General features: G+C 45.1%; 1 protein-coding gene across 1 annotated transcript in view; it reads right to left on the minus strand.

Moving 5' to 3' along the window:
• Positions 1–19813, minus strand: part of LOC138528109 (protein sel-1 homolog 3-like) — a 397280-nt gene that overhangs the window by 189984 nt on the left and 187483 nt on the right. Inside the window, exons 7-8 of the mRNA XM_069639562.1 lie at positions 18670–18802; positions 5360–5498 (exon numbers count right to left, since the gene is read on the minus strand). Of these exons, the coding sequence (XP_069495663.1) occupies positions 5360–5498; positions 18670–18802 (272 nt within the window). The remainder of the gene's footprint in view (positions 1–5359; positions 5499–18669; positions 18803–19813) is intronic.

Here is a 19813-nt window from a genome sequence, read left to right on the forward strand (position 1 = left end):
GGGAATCTGATTAGTAGATTACCCTTTGGAGAAGGAATCACCTGCCTCATTTTATGTACTAAAAATAAACTTGACAGATGCAACACCTTACCCCAATGGAGAGGAAGAATTCACCAGGGCTAACAGAAGGCAAGGCAAAGTTCAACGACCAAGTCAGAGGGGGCATCATGAAGCCTACCTTTCTGATAGGTCCTCAACATCAGCAAACAGCAAAGGGAAGGGGGAACACTCAGCAGGTCCTAACACAGAACACAGGAAATTCCAAATAGATAGAAGCAGTGATTTTGTTCAGAGACCTTCAGTTCGTCAGATCTCATCCAAATGATGAAGCCTTCCTGTCTGTAAGGGAAAGCCTCTGGGATTTAATGTACGTTAATGAGTGTTTAGGTCGCTGAAGAACGAGTTGGAAGCGAGTGGGCCAGGCAGCAACTTGATTTCAATTTGAGACTTCAGTCCGGGGATGCAATTATAGGCAGGACCCCGGCCAATATCCAGACTGACAAATTCACCTGGTTGATAGATACCTTGCTTACCACTATGCTATTCTGTCACCTACAATTACTATTTCACACATACAACTCATGTTTCTTCAACATATGCTGAGCTTGAACCCATGTTCTATAAGTCATGGCGTTAGTACTACATGCTATCTTTCCCTCCTGTACATATTATGTATGCATGATAACTGTTACCAGAATGCAATATTATTCAATAAAACAACCCTGGCTTTATTGTTCACATCAAACCTTAGATGGCACAACGCTCAGTCTGCAAACTGTTATATGTCTGTACTACTTTCAGACTTATTGTAATTGGTTATTTATAATGCGCTTAATACCCAGAGGTTTCTAAGCCCGGTCCCGGGGATCGAACCTGTGTTGCTCTGTGACGTCTTACTTCCAAGGCGAGCATGTTGCCCCTGAGCTATTCTCCCGAGACGCATGTGTTTTCTCACACACATCCCAAAAGAGCCTGTGTGATAGCCATCTCCCTACAACCCTTGATGACAAATGAGAGCACCTTGCTACTGTGCATAATGTGCAAACCAGTTGCAAATTTGCAAATACAGGTGCTTAAAGTTCTTTCGACAGATCCTTAGGCAAGCCTCCAGCGTGGGTCTGCATTGGGAATATTCAGGTTTTTTAATGGTCTTTATTTGTGTATGTTTCAGCAGCATAGGCTCCGAGTGCTTTCCATTATGGCACAGGGTTGCCCGGTGTGGGAAAGACCTTTTGATACGAATGGGCGAACATTGTAGAAGGAACATCCAACATGCAGTGGTCCCGGAACAGTCATTCTGCCCTTACAGACTCGTGTTTAATCCTGTGGCATCATTTCCCACCATGGAAGTCATAGAAATAGGAGAAATCCTTCCTTGAATGGGTGTGGCCAGGGGGGCCTGACCCGCACTCATATCCCCAGGGACCAACCTATAACAATACATGTAGGGAGGGTGCATGGGGAGAGGAGCACCTGCTGCTTTTCATGGGTCTGGAAAGCTGATTACATGTGTGCTGTTAAGTGAAATATTTAAAAGGCTGGGACACAATCTCACAAGGTGCAGGAGGAAAATAAAACCCCCAGAGCCGCATGCAGTGCTCTCTGGTGAAGCGTGTTCTGCGATGCCGGCTCCCAGTAAAGTGCGCATTTACAATAGATCATTTCTCCTAAACACTGCCGAGTTGCATTCATATTTCTAGTGTGTTAAATGTAGCTTCTTTTTTCAGTATTCTATTCTATTCTAATGTATTTTTGTAAGGCGCCAATTCGTCTGCAGGCCTCAGTATAGCCACAGTATTACATTTAGCTGCATTTTGTATATAGCCACTGTGTTATTTATTAGCTGTGTAGAATTTAGCCTTGCTTAGAAATCACCCCCTTTTAAATCTAGCTTCCTTCTGAGTATAGCCTCTGTTAAATTCAGCTGCCTTCTGAGTATAGCCACTATGTTCAATCTAGCAGCATTTTGATTGTTGCCACTGTGTTAAATTCAGCTGTCTTTTGAATATAGCCACATTGTTGAATTTAGCTGAATCTTTTAGTATAGCCATTGTGTTAAATGCAGCTGCGTTGTGTGTTTAGCTACTGTGTAGAATTCTGCTGCACTTTTGAGTATAGCCTCTGTGTAGAATTTCGCCTCGCTTTGACCCCACAACCATTTAAATCTAACTACCTTTGAGTATAGCCACAGTGATGATTTTAGCTGAATTTTGAGTATAGCTAATGTGTTAGAATTAGCTGCCTTTTCAACATAGCCTCTGTGTAGAATTTAGCCTTGCTTATAACCCGTCCCATTTAAATTTAACTGCCTTTTGAGTATAGCCATTGTGCTGCATTTAGCTGCTTTTGGAGTATAGACTTGTTACATCTAGCTGCCTTTTGAGTATAGCATCTTTGTAGAATTTATCATTGCTTAGAACTCACCCCATTTCAATCTAACTGTCTTTTGAGTATAGCCCCGAGTTGAATTTAGCTGCATTTTGAGTATAGCCAATGTGTCATTTTTAGCTGCATTTTGAGTTTAGCCAATGTCTTATATTTAGTTGCATTTTTAAGTACAGCCTCTGTGTTCAATTCAGCTGCTTTCTTTTAGTTTAAGCACTGTGTTTTATTTAGCTGTCTTTGGAGTATAGACTCTGTGGAGAAGGTAGCCTAGCTTAGAACTCGCCCCCATTTAAATCTAGCTCCATTGTGATTTAAGTCCTGTTTTAAATGTAGCTACATTCTTGAGTATAGACACTATGTTATATGAAGCTGCATTTTGAGTATGGCCACTGTGTTAAATTCAGTTGTATTTTGAGTAAAGCAACAGCGTAAAATTTAGCCATGCTTTGAATTTGCCCCCTTCTAAATTCAACTGCATCTACGAAACCTAGAAACCAGCCATGACACACGGGTACGTATCACACTCCATGCTTATGGAGGATAGCCAAAGGAGCGGCCACCCACCCGGAAGCATCTGTTATCTGCTTTAAGACACATCACACAACACCTCTGCCATAAGAATGCAGCTATCCCCCATGACAGAAATGCAGTCTAGCTGCACACATAATGAGTCTCCTGCACTTGCATACTCTCCAGGCTACCTCACAGCACCCATCCACACGCCAGCTCGACATGGGTAGCTTACAGTGAATTGGGCACCCCGACCTACCTCCGTATTGGCTACAATGCACACACGCATTCTAAACTCCTCTGACGAACTTCCCATACCTTGGACTTCGGTCTCCCAAGGACATTCACCTACAGCGCTTTGAGGCCATACCAATGGGAAAAGGCGCTATACAAACGACAAATCATATTACACTAAATTAAGGCATGGAAAAATGCCTTGGCACAAGATGTCAACATTGTACTTTCAAAATGCAAAAGAGAGAAGCAGAATTGACTTTCAGAATATATATGAACTGGCTTTGTTGATATGACACACACAGGTTGATGTCAGGGTTCACCCTGTGCAGAAGAGTAAGCATGCATGAATGTCCTTCTGGCATGAATGAACTTTGTAGACAAGAAAGAGTAATTATAATTGTAAAAAGGAGCGCAACCAGGCCCATCAATTGACCAATATTCTCATTATATCAATGTGTTGATCTGATGAATGTTTTATCATGTATTGGCAAAATGAATGGACCTAAAGGTAGATATAAATTATTGTATTGTCCTCAAAGGGCTTTATAAAAAATGTCTACATTTGGAGATGTCTAGCTGAGTGGCTTAGCATATGCTTGTTCAATGGCCCTCCGGTTTCCAGTTACCGAAATGTACACATTGTATTGCCAAAGCAGACTGAAAAGGCTCTTTACAGTAAATAAAGCCTTCTTTGTTATTCCATCTCAGAACCCAGTGGAAACCCAGCAGGAATCAAAATAAGAGCTATTATGTAAAAATGAAAAGAACATGTATTTGTCAGGCAAATTGTATTTTTTACATTTTTACAGATCTATATGAATTCTGAAAAAATTGTTATGAATATTTTTAAAATAATAGTTTGGGTCATGCAGGGGTCCAACTGGGTTGTGTTAATTTTTGTGTTTTTGTAAAAGATCTTGACAGCAGTATGGCAGAAACATGTCTTTATATTGAGAGATTATATAGTATTGTGTTGTATATTGTTATTTATATCGCACTCTTTCCTCACTTGTGTTGCCTCAAAGCGCTTTTTCCTTGGTTGAACACCCTTGGTGACCATAGTCGATGTCATTGGAGAACTCTAGGGGACAGTTAGGGGATGCGTGTGTGCATGTTGCCGTTCTAGGACTTGGGTGGCCGGCAAGGCGCGACTAAGCAGCCCGTGAGAAATCAGAGACATGGGTGGGTGCTGTTGCGCATAGAAGATAGATTGCTATTGTTGAGAGAGTTTATGTGGGTCAGCTATACCAATGTCATTCTGGGTGGTGGTGGCCGCATGCTAGTGAATAGAGGTGTTGATGTACATCAGAAGTTTCTGTCTGGACGGCTACGTGTGCACTAGGCCGGATGTGCTTAGCCGTAGGCGTATTCTATCATGCATAGGTGCTTGGCCGTGCCTGTGGCCTATGTCCATGCTAGTGGTGTGAGATACACGTACCATAGAATCGTCAGCCCCGTATAGTGGGTGAGAGGCCCACACCAACAGTGCAATCTGAGAACAAGGCCACGCATAGCTAGATTTGAATCCTGCACAGTGGGAGAAGAGTTTTACACCCGAAAATGCATTTGGGTCTAAGGCTACGTAAGGGTAGAGCCTGCATTAACGGCGCAATTTAAGCAGAGGACTAGGCCTAGATTGAGAAGCCTCTATGGTCAGCAGACTGCCCCCGTTCCGCAGTGTTGAGGGTCTCAATGTAAGACAAACAAACGGGCGGGGGGCTACCTCTCGATTCGTGTTGGTGGGGGGACCTAGGCATGAAAGGTCGTAGGTTGCAGGCTATTGTGTAGTAGCAAGTATCCGTAATGTAACAGTCATCAGGGCTTGTTGGAACTAGCTACGGGAATAGGGGTGTGGAGGGTGTTGTTAGTGGTGTTTTCCAGGGTGAGCGTTGCGAGTTGACAGTGGTAATGGGTAGTTAATGAAGTGCGTGTGCTAGCCAGGGTCCTTATCACAATATTAGTTGTCTCTCTTGTGGACCAGTGGGCAGGGTTTCGCAGTGAATGATCATATATCGAAACATTTATATCCAACCGTTTCCCAAAAATATTTAACCCTTTACCCCACCCCTAAATGTATTCACTATAAAATTTTTCGATATAAAATTATAAGATGAGGCTTTCTCCTGCCAGACCTAAACATTACCTTTCCCACATTACTCCTTCCAACTGACAGTATATGAACATTAAATGAAAGGGATATGCCCACTGTCGAAGCAGAATACCTTACCCTGCTGCCACAGGTATCTCGCTTGCAATTGGAAGGTTTGCATCTTCGCAGAGCATTCGTTCTTGAAACGTCGACACTTGTCGTACCAGCGGGATAAATTCAGGCTGGCTAGAAGATCTGGCAGCAGAAAGTCAGACTTCTGGAAGAGATATTGAAAAGAGAGACATGTTATTCAGGGTTATGTCATGTGGATTTATACCACGCACCGCTGCCATTGGCATGGTCTCCACTTCCGGTTACGACAAAACAAAAAGATATCTCAGCACAAACAGTATGAGGTCTAAGGAGAATAAAAGAGAGCCAAGCGAGAGGGATCCTCTGGAGGGCCGGTCCTGATTTCTTGCCTGTCTGAACGGTACAACGTTCAAAAGACTCCAGCCTCAGTCATTGACCAGAGTTGATCACAGCTGACCTCCCAGAAAGGGCCCCCTACAGTCCCTCAGAGTACCTGTGGAGGGTAGATCTTTATCCTCTGCAGGTGCCTCCCGCTGGAACAGCCTCCCTGCCTCTCTCCATCTTGAGCCAGACCACCTTAAGTTCCGGAAACTCCTCAAGACCTTCCTCTACTCTTTCTCTCTCCCTCTCCCTTGCTAAACTCCTTTCTCTTCTCTCCTGCATCCCTCCTCCTTTCTCCACCCGAACTTGCTCAGTTTCACTGACTGGTGGTCGCCTGGTGCACCTCCATAGCCTCACAGGTCCAAGGCTCCCCCACCAGTCCTGCACTTTCCTCCGGGCCTTTGCACTCTGCTTTGCGCTACTGCACTGGGAATACGTTCCATGAGAGGGGCAACCTCCCTGCACTCAACCCAGGCCCCTGCTGGTCTGGGTGCACTTGTGCCACTCCCTCGCACTTCCTGTCTGCGCACTTGCATGACCTTGAATCTACTAGGCCTATCCTGTCATCCCTCTGTCTCCCCTCTCTAGCTTGGTTGTACCTGATACACTTGTGCATAGGCGCATTAGTGATGACCAACCACCAATCAATCTGAAATGTCACCAGACCTAGTACAGTAGTTGTTGTCTGTATGTCCTTTTCCCTCTCCCCCTTCTCTCCCCACTCTTTGTCATGCACTTTCACTATCTGACATGTCGTTATGCACAGTACGGTAGTTTATTGATTGTATGCTCTGCCCCCCCCTTCTCTCATTCCTTCCTGTCCTGCACTTGCACTAGTTGAAATGCCTCAGGCCTAGTATGCGAGTTATTTTTTGTTAGATCATTCGGAAACTTCAAGGCCTAAGAATGACGACTGTATTCCCTTGTTCCCTTCCTGCCTCAAAGCACTTCGAAGCACTTCACTTGTGTATAAGCGCTTTACAAATAAACAATTACAATTACAATTCCCAGGATCCTGGATATTTCCAGCTGGCTGCTAGCGTATGTTGGCCCTCCCGAGGTGGAGAAGCTTGGCGTGACGATGAAAGTTGATTTTGTTTTCCTTGCCCTAGACAAGGGAGGTTTGCCGGTTGTCTTTTTGGCTTCGATTCTTCAACACCCATGATGCCTTATACTCTTAATGAACCTAGAAACAAAGCCTTATGTGCCACCCTAGGCCTAAAATGATAGGACCATAACTTAGCAACCAGACGTGAAGCCCACTGGCTACCTATCAAAGCTTGTGTTGACTTTAAAACCTTGTCTATTGCGCACAAATGTATCTACAAGGAAGCGCGCACTATCTCAACAAGTGCATTACACAACAACTCCCGGTGCGCTCGCTAAGATCCAGCGCTATCATCTCGCTGATCGCCCCTCGTTTCAGTAACAAGAGCCAGAGGCATCAACTTTTCTGTTACTGCTCCATCTCTCTGGAACTCTCTTCCTGCCTCCATCAGAAATTAGCAATCCTGCACTGCCTTCAAAAAGCTTGTAAAAAACTTGGTTGTTGGATAAATATGACTAATACCTGAACCAATTATTTAACACGACTAATGACTTCATGAACTGTTTCTTTTACTTCTGCTTATTGCATCAAAGGCCGTGATACCCTTGGGTTTGGACGTTGTAAAATGTTATACACAAAAATAAAACCTATTTTTATGATCTGCGTTTGCCGATCGCTGTCAATGGGCCTCATAACGGTTCCGGCGGTAACCGTGCTGGTGAAACTGGGGGGGTTGCCGCCGGGCCTGTAAATATTTACCAGCACCTGACTTCCAGGTAACACTGGGGGATAATAACACAGGCGGACCGTAAAGTCAGGCGCCGGCAAATTGAAAGTCCCCATTCCCATAGAGTTGTTAACGGTGCTGGTGCTTCCGTGAAAACTCTATGGGCGGGTACTGTCCCTCCTGGGATGTCCGACCTGCCAGGTGGGAGAGCACCCGCCAGGCAGAGTTGTAGTGTGCCGGTCCGGAAACAACGGTGCCGGTAAGCTTACCGACACCGTTGTTTCCGGAACGGCACACTTATAATGAGGCCCAATGTTTGTATGACTTAATGCACAAAACTCATATTCTGACAGTGTCCGGAGTGGGGCGGATGGTCTGCTTGAGGACATTGGGCATGTGGGAGATTCCCTGGGGATTCTCTGTGTACAAGGCACCAGGGTTAGCATCACAGAGTGGGCTGCTTCCCTTGTACACCCCAGGGCCTCCCTCACGCCAGTTCCCAGTCTCGGCGGCGTGACTGTGTCACGACTATGGGAGCTGAAGCTTAAATCGGGCTCCTCCACCTGGTGTCCAGAGCAACATGTAAGTGATTTGAGAATGACTTACCAAAACTTTCAGTAACTCCATTAATTAGTGCATTTTTTAAAATAATGTCTATGGTCTACACATTGGGCCTCATTACGAGGTACGGGGTAGCCATGGTGCTATTAGCACCATGGCTACCCCCTTACCGCATACCGGGTCCAGGTCAGGGTTCTTGGAATGGGTACTTACCGGGACCCGGTAAGTCCCCATTCTGAGAACCATTCCCCATTCCCATTTGAGCCCCCATAGGGCTCAATGGGAATGGGGAAGTAGCTAATAACGGTACCGCAATTTGCGGTACCGTTATTAGCTCTGAAGTCCCTTAGCGGGTCCCGTCCTTAACACCTGGTCAAACCAGGCGTTAAGGAAGGGGCCCGCTAAGGGACCTCGGAATATGGAGGTAAGGGGTTACACGGTAGGCGGTGAACCATGGCGCAATTAGCGCCATGGTTCATGCCGGTAAAATACCAGCACCGCCTTGGTGGAAAGGGGAATTACCGCCCCATTCCAAGGTTGGAGGGGCGGTAATTCCCCCTTACACTATTGCCCTTCCCCATTCCCATTTTTGCCCCTTAGGGCATAATGGAAATGGGGAAGGTGCTAATTACGGCACCGCAAATTGCGGTACCGTAATTAGCTCCCTGGGTCCCTTTGCGGGTTGGTTTTTAACCCCTGCAAAAAGCAGGTGTTAAAATCCCCAACCCGCAAAGGGACCTCGTAGTAAGGCGGTAAGGATTTACCGGTACCGGTAAACCCTTACCGCCTACCGTGTAATGAGGCCCCCTTACTGGTGCCGGTAATCCCTTAACTCCAACCTTGTAATGAGGCCCATTATATTGAAAGGGAATGCATGTGTTATATAGAGCCTGATTCACAGAAGTGTTTTATGATGGCGCAATCCCATAGGAAATAGCTCTATGATTCAGACCCATAGTCATCGGGCCTGATTCACAGAAGTGTTTTATGATGGCGCAATCCCATAGGAAATAGCTCTATGAGTCAGACCCATAGTCATCGGGCCTGATTCACAGAAGTGGTTTATGATGGCGCAATCCCATAGGAAATAGCTCTATGATTCAGACCCATAGTCATTGGGCCTGATTCACAGAAGTGGTTTATGATGGCGCAATCCCATAGGAAATAGCTCTATGATTCAGACCCATAGTCATCGGGCCTGATTCACAGAAGTGTTTTATGATGGCGCAATCCCATAGGAAATAGCTCTATGAGTCAGACCCATAGTCATCGGGCCTGATTCACAGAAGTGGTTTATGATGGCGCAATCCCATAGGAAATAGCTCTATGAGTCAGACCCATAGTCATTGGGCCTGATTCACAGAAGTGGTTTATGATGGCGCAATCCCATAGGAAATAGCTCTATGATTCAGACCCATAGTCATCGGGCCTGATTCACAGAAGTGTTTTATGATGGCGCAATCCCATAGGAAATAGCTCTATGATTCAGACCCATAGTCATCCGGCCTGATTCACAGAAGTGTTTTATGATGGCGCAATCCCATAGGAAATAGCTCGATGATTCAGACCCATAGTCATTGGGCCTGATTCACAGAAGTGTTTTATGATGGCGCAATCCCATAGGAAATAGCTCTATGATTCAGACCCATAGTCATTGGGCCTGATTCACAGAAGTGTTTTATGATGGCGCAATCCCATGGGAAATAGCTCGATGATTCAGACCCATAGTCATTGGGCCTGATTCACAGAAGTGTTTTATGATGGCGCAATCCCATAGGAAATAGCTCGATGATTCAGACCCATAGTCATTGGGCCTGATTCACAGAAGTGTTTTATGATGGCGCAATCCCATAGGAAATAGCTCGATGATTCAGACCCATAGTCATCGGGCCTGATTCACAGAAGTGTTTTATGATGGCGCAATCCCATAGGAAATAGCTCGATGAGTCAGACCCATAGTCATTGGGCCTGATTCACAGAAGTGTTTTATGATGGCGCAATCCCATAGGAAATAGCTCGATGATTCAGACCCATAGTCATCGGGCCTGATTCACAGAAGTGTTTTATGATGGCGCAATCCCATAGGAAATAGCTCTATGATTCAGACCCATAGTCATTGGGCCTGATTCACAGAAGTGTTTTATGATGGCGCAATCCCATAGGAAATAGCTCGATGATTCAGACCCATAGTCATTGGGCCTGATTCACAGAAGTGTTTTATGATGGCGCAATCCCATAGGAAATAGCTCGATGATTCAGACCCATAGTCATTGGGCCTGATTCACAGAAGTGTTTTATGATGGCGCAATCCCATAGGAAATAGCTCGATGATTCAGACCCATAGTCATCGGGCCTGATTCACAGAAGTGTTTTATGATGGCGCAATCCCATAGGAAATAGCTCGATGAGTCAGACCCATAGTCATTGGGCCTGATTCACAGAAGTGTTTTATGATGGCGCAATCCCATAGGAAATAGCTCTATGATTCAGACCCATAGTCATCCGGCCTGATTCACAGAAGTGTTTTATGATGGCGCAATCCCATAGGAAATAGCTCGATGATTCAGACCCATAGTCATTGGGCCTGATTCACAGAAGTGTTTTATGATGGCGCAATCCCATAGGAAATAGCTCTATGATTCAGACCCATAGTCATTGGGCCTGATTCACAGAAGTGTTTTATGATGGCGCAATCCCATGGGAAATAGCTCGATGATTCAGACCCATAGTCATTGGGCCTGATTCACAGAAGTGTTTTATGATGGCGCAATCCCATAGGAAATAGCTCGATGATTCAGACCCATAGTCATTGGGCCTGATTCACAGAAGTGTTTTATGATGGCGCAATCCCATAGGAAATAGCTCGATGATTCAGACCCATAGTCATCGGGCCTGATTCACAGAAGTGTTTTATGATGGCGCAATCCCATAGGAAATAGCTCGATGAGTCAGACCCATAGTCATTGGGCCTGATTCACAGAAGTGTTTTATGATGGCGCAATCCCATAGGAAATAGCTCGATGATTCAGACCCATAGTCATCGGGCCTGATTCACAGAAGTGTTTTATGATGGCGCAATCCCATAGGAAATAGCTCTATGATTCAGACCCATAGTCATTGGGCCTGATTCACAGAAGTGTTTTATGATGGCGCAATCCCATAGGAAATAGCTCGATGATTCAGACCCATAGTCATTGGGCCTGATTCACAGAAGTGTTTTATGATGGCGCAATCCCATAGGAAATAGCTCGATGATTCAGACCCATAGTCATTGGGCCTGATTCACAGAAGTGTTTTATGATGGCGCAATCCCATAGGAAATAGCTCGATGATTCAGACCCATAGTCATCGGGCCTGATTCACAGAAGTGTTTTATGATGGCGCAATCCCATGGGAAATAGCTCGATGAGTCAGACCCATAGTCATTGGGCCTGATTCACAGAAGTGTTTTATGATGGCGCAATCCCATGGGAAATAGCTCGATGATTCAGACCCATAGTCATTGGGCCTGATTCACAGAAGTGTTTTATGATGGCGCAATCCCATAGGAAATAGCTCGATGATTCAGACCCATAGCCATTGGGCCTGATTCACAGAAGTGTTTTATGATGGCGCAATCCCATAGGAAATAGCTCGATGATTCAGACCCATAGTCATCGGGCCTGATTCACAGAAGTGTTTTATGATGGCGCAATCCCATAGGAAATAGCTCGATGAGTCAGACCCATAGTCATTGGGCCTGATTCACAGAAGTGTTTTATGATGGCGCAATCCCATAGGAAATAGCTCGATGATTCAGACCCATAGTCATCGGGCCTGATTCACAGAAGTGTTTTATGATGGCGCAATCCCATAGGAAATAGCTCTATGATTCAGACCCATAGTCATTGGGCCTGATTCACAGAAGTGTTTTATGATGGCGCAATCCCATAGGAAATAGCTCGATGATTCAGACCCATAGTCATTGGGCCTGATTCACAGAAGTGTTTTATGATGGCGCAATCCCATAGGAAATAGCTCGATGATTCAGACCCATAGTCATCGGGCCTGATTCACAGAAGTGTTTTATGATGGCGCAATCCCATAGGAAATAGCTCTATGAGTCAGACCCATAGTCATTGGGCCTGATTCACAGAAGTGTTTTATGATGGCGCAATCCCATAGGAAATAGCTCGATGATTCAGACCCATAGTCATTGGGCCTGATTCACAGAAGTGTTTTATGATGGCGCAATCCCATAGGAAATAGCTCGATGATTCAGACCCATAGTCATTGGGCCTGATTCACAGAAGTGTTTTATGATGGCGCAATCCCATAGGAAATAGCTCGATGAGTCAGACCCATAGTCATCGGGCCTGATTCACAGAAGTGTTTTATGATGGCGCAATCCCATAGGAAATAGCTCTATGAGTCAGACCCATAGTCATTGGGCCTGATTCACAGAAGTGTTTTATGATGGCGCAATCCCATGGGAAATAGCTCGATGATTCAGACCCATAGTCATCGGGCCTGATTCACAGAAGTGTTTTATGATGGCGCAATCCCATAGGAAATAGCTCGATGATTCAGACCCATAGTCATTGGGCCTGATTCACAGAAGTGTTTTATGATGGCGCAATCCCATAGGAAATAGCTCGATGAGTCAGACCCATAGTCATTGGGCCTGATTCACAGAAGTGTTTTATGATGGCGCAATCCCATAGGAAATAGCTCGATGATTCAGACCCATAGTCATCGGGCCTGATTCACAGAAGTGTTTTATGATGGCGCAATCCCATAGGAAATAGCTCGATGATTCAGACCCATAGTCATTGGGCCTGATTCACAGAAGTGTTTTATGATGGCGCAATCCCATAGGAAATAGCTCGATGATTCAGACCCATAGTCATCGGGCCTGATTCACAGAAGTGTTTTATGATGGCGCAATCCCATAGGAAATAGCTCTATGATTCAGACCCATAGTCATCCGGCCTGATTCACAGAAGTGTTTTATGATGGCGCAATCCCATAGGAAATAGCTCTATGATTCAGACCCATAGTCATTGGGCCTGATTCACAGAAGTGGTTTATGATGGCGCAATCCCATAGGAAATAGCTCTATGATTCAGACCCATAGTCATCGGGCCTGATTCACAGAAGTGTTTTATGATGGCACAATCCCATAGGAAATAGCTCTATGAGTCAGACCCATAGTCATCGGGCCTGATTCACAGAAGTGGTTTATGATGGCGCAATCCCATAGGAAATAGCTCTATGAGTCAGACCCATAGTCATTGGGCCTGATTCACAGAAGTGGTTTATGATGGCGCAATCCCATAGGAAATAGCTCTATGATTCAGACCCATAGTCATCGGGCCTGATTCACAGAAGTGTTTTATGATGGCGCAATCCCATAGGAAATAGCTCTATGATTCAGACCCATAGTCATCCGGCCTGATTCACAGAAGTGTTTTATGATGGCGCAATCCCATAGGAAATAGCTCGATGATTCAGACCCATAGTCATTGGGCCTGATTCACAGAAGTGTTTTATGATGGCGCAATCCCATAGGAAATAGCTCTATGATTCAGACCCATAGTCATTGGGCCTGATTCACAGAAGTGTTTTATGATGGCGCAATCCCATGGGAAATAGCTCGATGATTCAGACCCATAGTCATTGGGCCTGATTCACAGAAGTGTTTTATGATGGCGCAATCCCATAGGAAATAGCTCGATGATTCAGACCCATAGTCATTGGGCCTGATTCACAGAAGTGTTTTATGATGGCGCAATCCCATAGGAAATAGCTCGATGATTCAGACCCATAGTCATTGGGCCTGATTCACAGAAGTGTTTTATGATGGCGCAATCCCATAGGAAATAGCTCGATGATTCAGACCCATAGTCATTGGGCCTGATTCACAGAAGTGTTTTATGATGGCGCAATCCCATAGGAAATAGCTCGATGATTCAGACCCATAGTCATTGGGCCTGATTCACAGAAGTGTTTTATGATGGCGCAATCCCATAGGAAATAGCTCGATGATTCAGACCCATAGTCATTGGGCCTGATTCACAGAAGTGTTTTATGATGGCGCAATCCCATAGGAAATAGCTTGATGATTCAGACCCATAGTCATCGGGCCTGATTCACAGAAGTGTTTTATGATGGCGCAATCCCATAGGAAATAGCTCGATGAGTCAGACCCATAGTCATTGGGCCTGATTCACAGAAGTGTTTTATGATGGCGCAATCCCATAGGAAATAGCTCTATGATTCAGACCCATAGTCATCCGGCCTGATTCACAGAAGTGTTTTATGATGGCGCAATCCCATAGGAAATAGCTCGATGATTCAGACCCATAGTCATTGGGCCTGATTCACAGAAGTGTTTTATGATGGCGCAATCCCATAGGAAATAGCTCTATGATTCAGACCCATAGTCATTGGGCCTGATTCACAGAAGTGTTTTATGATGGCGCAATCCCATGGGAAATAGCTCGATGATTCAGACCCATAGTCATTGGGCCTGATTCACAGAAGTGTTTTATGATGGCGCAATCCCATAGGAAATAGCTCGATGATTCAGACCCATAGTCATTGGGCCTGATTCACAGAAGTGTTTTATGATGGCGCAATCCCATAGGAAATAGCTCGATGATTCAGACCCATAGTCATCGGGCCTGATTCACAGAAGTGTTTTATGATGGCGCAATCCCATAGGAAATAGCTCGATGAGTCAGACCCATAGTCATTGGGCCTGATTCACAGAAGTGTTTTATGATGGCGCAATCCCATAGGAAATAGCTCGATGATTCAGACCCATAGTCATCGGGCCTGATTCACAGAAGTGTTTTATGATGGCGCAATCCCATAGGAAATAGCTCTATGATTCAGACCCATAGTCATTGGGCCTGATTCACAGAAGTGTTTTATGATGGCGCAATCCCATAGGAAATAGCTCGATGATTCAGACCCATAGTCATTGGGCCTGATTCACAGAAGTGTTTTATGATGGCGCAATCCCATAGGAAATAGCTCGATGATTCAGACCCATAGTCATTGGGCCTGATTCACAGAAGTTTTTTATGATGGCGCAATCCCATAGGAAATAGCTCGATGATTCAGACCCATAGTCATCGGGCCTGATTCACAGAAGTGTTTTATGATGGCGCAATCCCATAGGAAATAGCTCGATGAGTCAGACCCATAGTCATTGGGCCTGATTCACAGAAGTGTTTTATGATGGCGCAATCCCATGGGAAATAGCTCGATGATTCAGACCCATAGTCATTGGGCCTGATTCACAGAAGTGTTTTATGATGGCGCAATCCCATAGGAAATAGCTCGATGATTCAGACCCATAGTCATTGGGCCTGATTCACAGAAGTGTTTTATGATTCACAGAAGTGTTTTATGATGGCGCAATCCCATAGGAAATAGCTCGATGATTCAGACCCATAGTCATTGGGCCTGATTCACAGAAGTGTTTTATGATGGCGCAATCCCATAGGAAATAGCTCTATGATTCAGACCCATAGTCATTGGGCCTGATTCACAGAAGTGTTTTATGATGGCGCAATCCCATGGGAAATAGCTCGATGATTCAGACCCATAGTCATTGGGCCTGATTCACAGAAGTGTTTTATGATGGCGCAATCCCATAGGAAATAGCTCGATGATTCAGACCCATAGTCATTGGGCCTGATTCACAGAAGTGTTTTATGATGGCGCAATCCCATAGGAAATAGCTCGATGATTCAGACCCATAGTCATCGGGCCTGATTCACAGAAGTGTTTTATGATGGCGCAATCCCATAGGAAATAGCTCGATGAGTCAGACCCATAGTCATTGGGCCTGATTCACAGAAGTGTTTTATGATGGCGCAATCCCATAGGAAATAGCTCTATGATTCAGACCCATAGTCATTGGGCCTGATTCACAGAAGTGTTTTATGATGGCGCAATCCCATAGGAAATAGCTCGATGATTCAGACCCATAGTCATTGGGCCTGATTCACAGAAGTTTTTTATGATGGCGCAATCCCATAGGAAATAGCTCGATGATTCAGACCCATAGTCATCGGGCCTGATTCACAGAAGTGTTTTATGATGGCGCAATCCCATAGGAAATAGCTCGATGAGTCAGACCCATAGTCATTGGGCCTGATTCACAGAAGTGTTTTATGATGGCGCAATCCCATGGGAAATAGCTCGATGATTCAGACCCATAGTCATTGGGCCTGATTCACAGAAGTGTTTTATGATGGCGCAATCCCATAGGAAATAGCTCGATGATTCAGACCCATAGTCATTGGGCCTGATTCACAGAAGTGTTTTATGATGGCGCAATCCCATAGGAAATAGCTCGATGATTCAGACCCATAGTCATCGGGCCTGATTCACAGAAGTGTTTTATGATGGCGCAATCCCATAGGAAATAGCTCGATGAGTCAGACCCATAGTCATCGGGCCTGATTCACAGAAGTGTTTTATGATGGCGCAATCCCATAGGAAATAGCTCGATGATTCAGACCCATAGTCATCGGGCCTGATTCACAGAAGTGTTTTATGATGGCGCAATCCCATAGGAAATAGCTCTATGATTCAGACCCATAGTCATCGGGCCTGATTCACAGAAGTGTTTTATGATGGCGCAATCCCATAGGAAATAGCTCGATGATTCAGACCCATAGTCATTGGGCCTGATTCACAGAAGTGTTTTATGATGGCGCAATCCCATAGGAAATAGCTCGATGATTCAGACCCATAGTCATTGGGCCTGATTCACAGAAGTGTTTTATGATGGCGCAATCCCATAGGAAATAGCTCGATGATTCAGACCCATAGTCATCGGGCCTGATTCACAGAAGTGTTTTATGATGGCGCAATCCCATAGGAAATAGCTCTATGAGTCAGACCCATAGTCATCGGGCCTGATTCACAGAAGTGTTTTATGATGGCGCAATCCCATGGGAAATAGCTCGATGATTCAGACCCATAGTCATTGGGCCTGATTCACAGAAGTGTTTTATGATGGCGCAATCCCATAGGAAATAGCTCGATGATTCAGACCCATAGTCATCGGGCCTGATTCACAGAAGTGTTTTATGATGGCGCAATCCCATAGGAAATAGCTCGATGATTCAGACCCATAGTCATCGGGCCTGATTCACAGAAGTGTTTTATGATGGCGCAATCCCATAGGAAATAGCTCGATGATTCAGACCCATAGTCATCGGGCCTGATTCACAGAAGTGTTTTATGATGGCGCAATCCCATAGGAAATAGCTCGATGATTCAGACCCATAGTCATCGGGCCTGATTCACAGAAGTGTTTTATGATGGCGCAATCCCATAGGAAATAGCTCGATGAGTCAGACCCATAGTCATCGGGCCTGATTCACAGAAGTGTTTTATGATGGCGCAATCCCATAGGAAATAGCTCGATGAGTCAGACCCATAGTCATCGGGCCTGATTCACAGAAGTGTTTTATGATGGCGCAATCCCATAGGAAATAGCTCGATGATTCAGGCTGTTGGTCTCAAGCCGCTAGGCACAAGTAGATCAAAGTGAAGCTCAGAACAGCCTATCTTTCAGGCTGGCCAGGGGAACACTTGGTAGTTAAAGTTGGTATCATGGCTTTGTGTATTGGAACACACAGTGCATGATATTATTGCCTTCATAAAGCACAGAGTAACGTGAAACTTCTTGGCAAATACTGAATACATACACTGCAAATGATGAAAGAATAAACAGATGAAATGAGTGATGAAGGAGTACTGTGTGGCTGGCTCACACTAGAATCACACACGCATCCGTCGGTCTATCAGGCTATCCAAGCCCATCGTTTTGTGCAGCTGCGCATTAGTGTATCCATTGATCCTTCGCTCTTCCTTGCAGAATGATACCTCCGCCTTCATAGAGTACATATGCAGTGATCGAAGAGAGCGGGAACGGTCGGGAGCGGTGTTCCACTACTTTTGTATTTTTTTATGTTTTCCATTCCTCTACTTTTTACTCCCATACTCACTATTCTTTATAGAGGATTTGTCCATTCATGTCACTGTGCAAGTGTGAAGTTGTAATAGGAGCCTTCCTTACTAGTCACCTTGGGCCTGATTCATGGAATATTTTGCACGGTGCAACATCCTTTTCACTGGTGCAAAGTGACTTTGCACTGGCAACAAACACGCTGATTCATAGAACAGTGCAAAGTGTCTTTTTACCATGCAAAGTGACTTTGCACTGCAAAAAGACACTTTGCGCTGTTCCATGAATCAGGGTGTTTGTTGCCATGGCAGAAATACACTTTGCACTGTTGCATGAATCAGGGTGCTACTTTGCACCAGTGAAAAGTACTTTGCACTGTGCAAAATATTCAATAGATCAGGCCCTTAGACTGTTCCAATGCCCCCGCTGCAACACCTTCTCGCATGTTGCTCTAGGCTTCCGCCTACCCTCTCCCCTGGTGCACTTAAATAATACATTGCAGTTGGCACGACTGCTATTAACCCCCTGAGTGCCCCCCTATATAACCCACTCCATTGCTTTCCAGATAGGTTTGCACTTTATAAATCCTGAACATACCATATCATGCAAACAATACATCGATTAAAGCAGGATCTTGCAGGTGACGAACTCCAAGGGCTCACCTTGAATGGTGCATGATTGTGAGTTCTGTAGAAAGCACTTGGCCCATAGAATGCCTCTATCCCCCGGACCAGCGGAGACCCTCCTAAAAAGAACGAGCCAATGGTGTCATCGAGGAACACATTCTGAGAGAACCTGTGGAGCGGAAAACCCCAGAAGGAGACCTATTATTTAATAACAGCCAAAGTATTGCACTGACCACAGTGACACCATTATTGTTAACCATCATGTTAAGTAGCGCAGGCTGAAGATATACATTCACACCATCATAAAAATTACATAAATAAGATGTTAAGTAACAAGCATTGTCCAAGCCAGCAATGTAGGCTTGTGTATAGTTATGCGATAGGTATTTGCCACACACTGTTATCATGTGCCCAAGTACTCACACCATTTTCCAGCTGTTTCCATGTTATGGCTAGGTGGTACCTAGCAAGTGGATACCCAATTTCGACAAAAAAAACTAAATCTGTTGGCTTTGTCAATGCTTGTTTTTAATTGATTATACATCAAGTGGTTGAAGGGACACTTGGTTAAGACAGTTTTATTAGAGCAGGAGGTGGTAGAGATGGTTTATATCTGCAATTAAGCCATTGCCTTGCAGAAGTCCGCTCACTGAGCAAGGCTCAAAAAGATAACAGAGGGATGTGGTTTGGGGAGGAGGCCCAGGTAACCGGTGGGTATGGGCATAGGGCAGTCAATGTTAATGATGTGTTATTTATATAGAGCTTATGCCTACGTGCCTTACACACAAAACATATACATAATATATCCCTCAACCGAAGTTGGTACTCAGTTATGGACGTCGGAAGCATGAAAGGCTGAGTTGGCCTTGCTGGGATTCAAACCTCTGACCTGTAGATCACACACAGATTGCAGCAGTGAGCACCCAACCCACTGGGCTATCTTACCGGCATGAGACGTTTGGGCAGTATCTCATGTTATGTCCCCTATACCATTCAGAAATGTCTGCTACGTCAGCAGGCAGATCGAGTGAGGTTTCCGGCGACCTATCCCCTGGGCAACCACCGTGACCCAGAAGATGCTACTAGATACTTCGCTCTACCCAGGGAATGCGGAGTCAGCAGATCAGGAAAAAGAAACAGAGGGGTAAAGACCTGCAGAGTCAGTAGCCAGGAGGATCCT

This window comes from Ambystoma mexicanum, chromosome 7q (genome assembly GCF_040938575.1).
Source record: "Ambystoma mexicanum isolate Mex_15411 chromosome 7q, UKY_AmexF1_1, whole genome shotgun sequence".
In the NCBI taxonomy this organism is placed as follows: Eukaryota; Metazoa; Chordata; class Amphibia; order Caudata; family Ambystomatidae; genus Ambystoma; species Ambystoma mexicanum.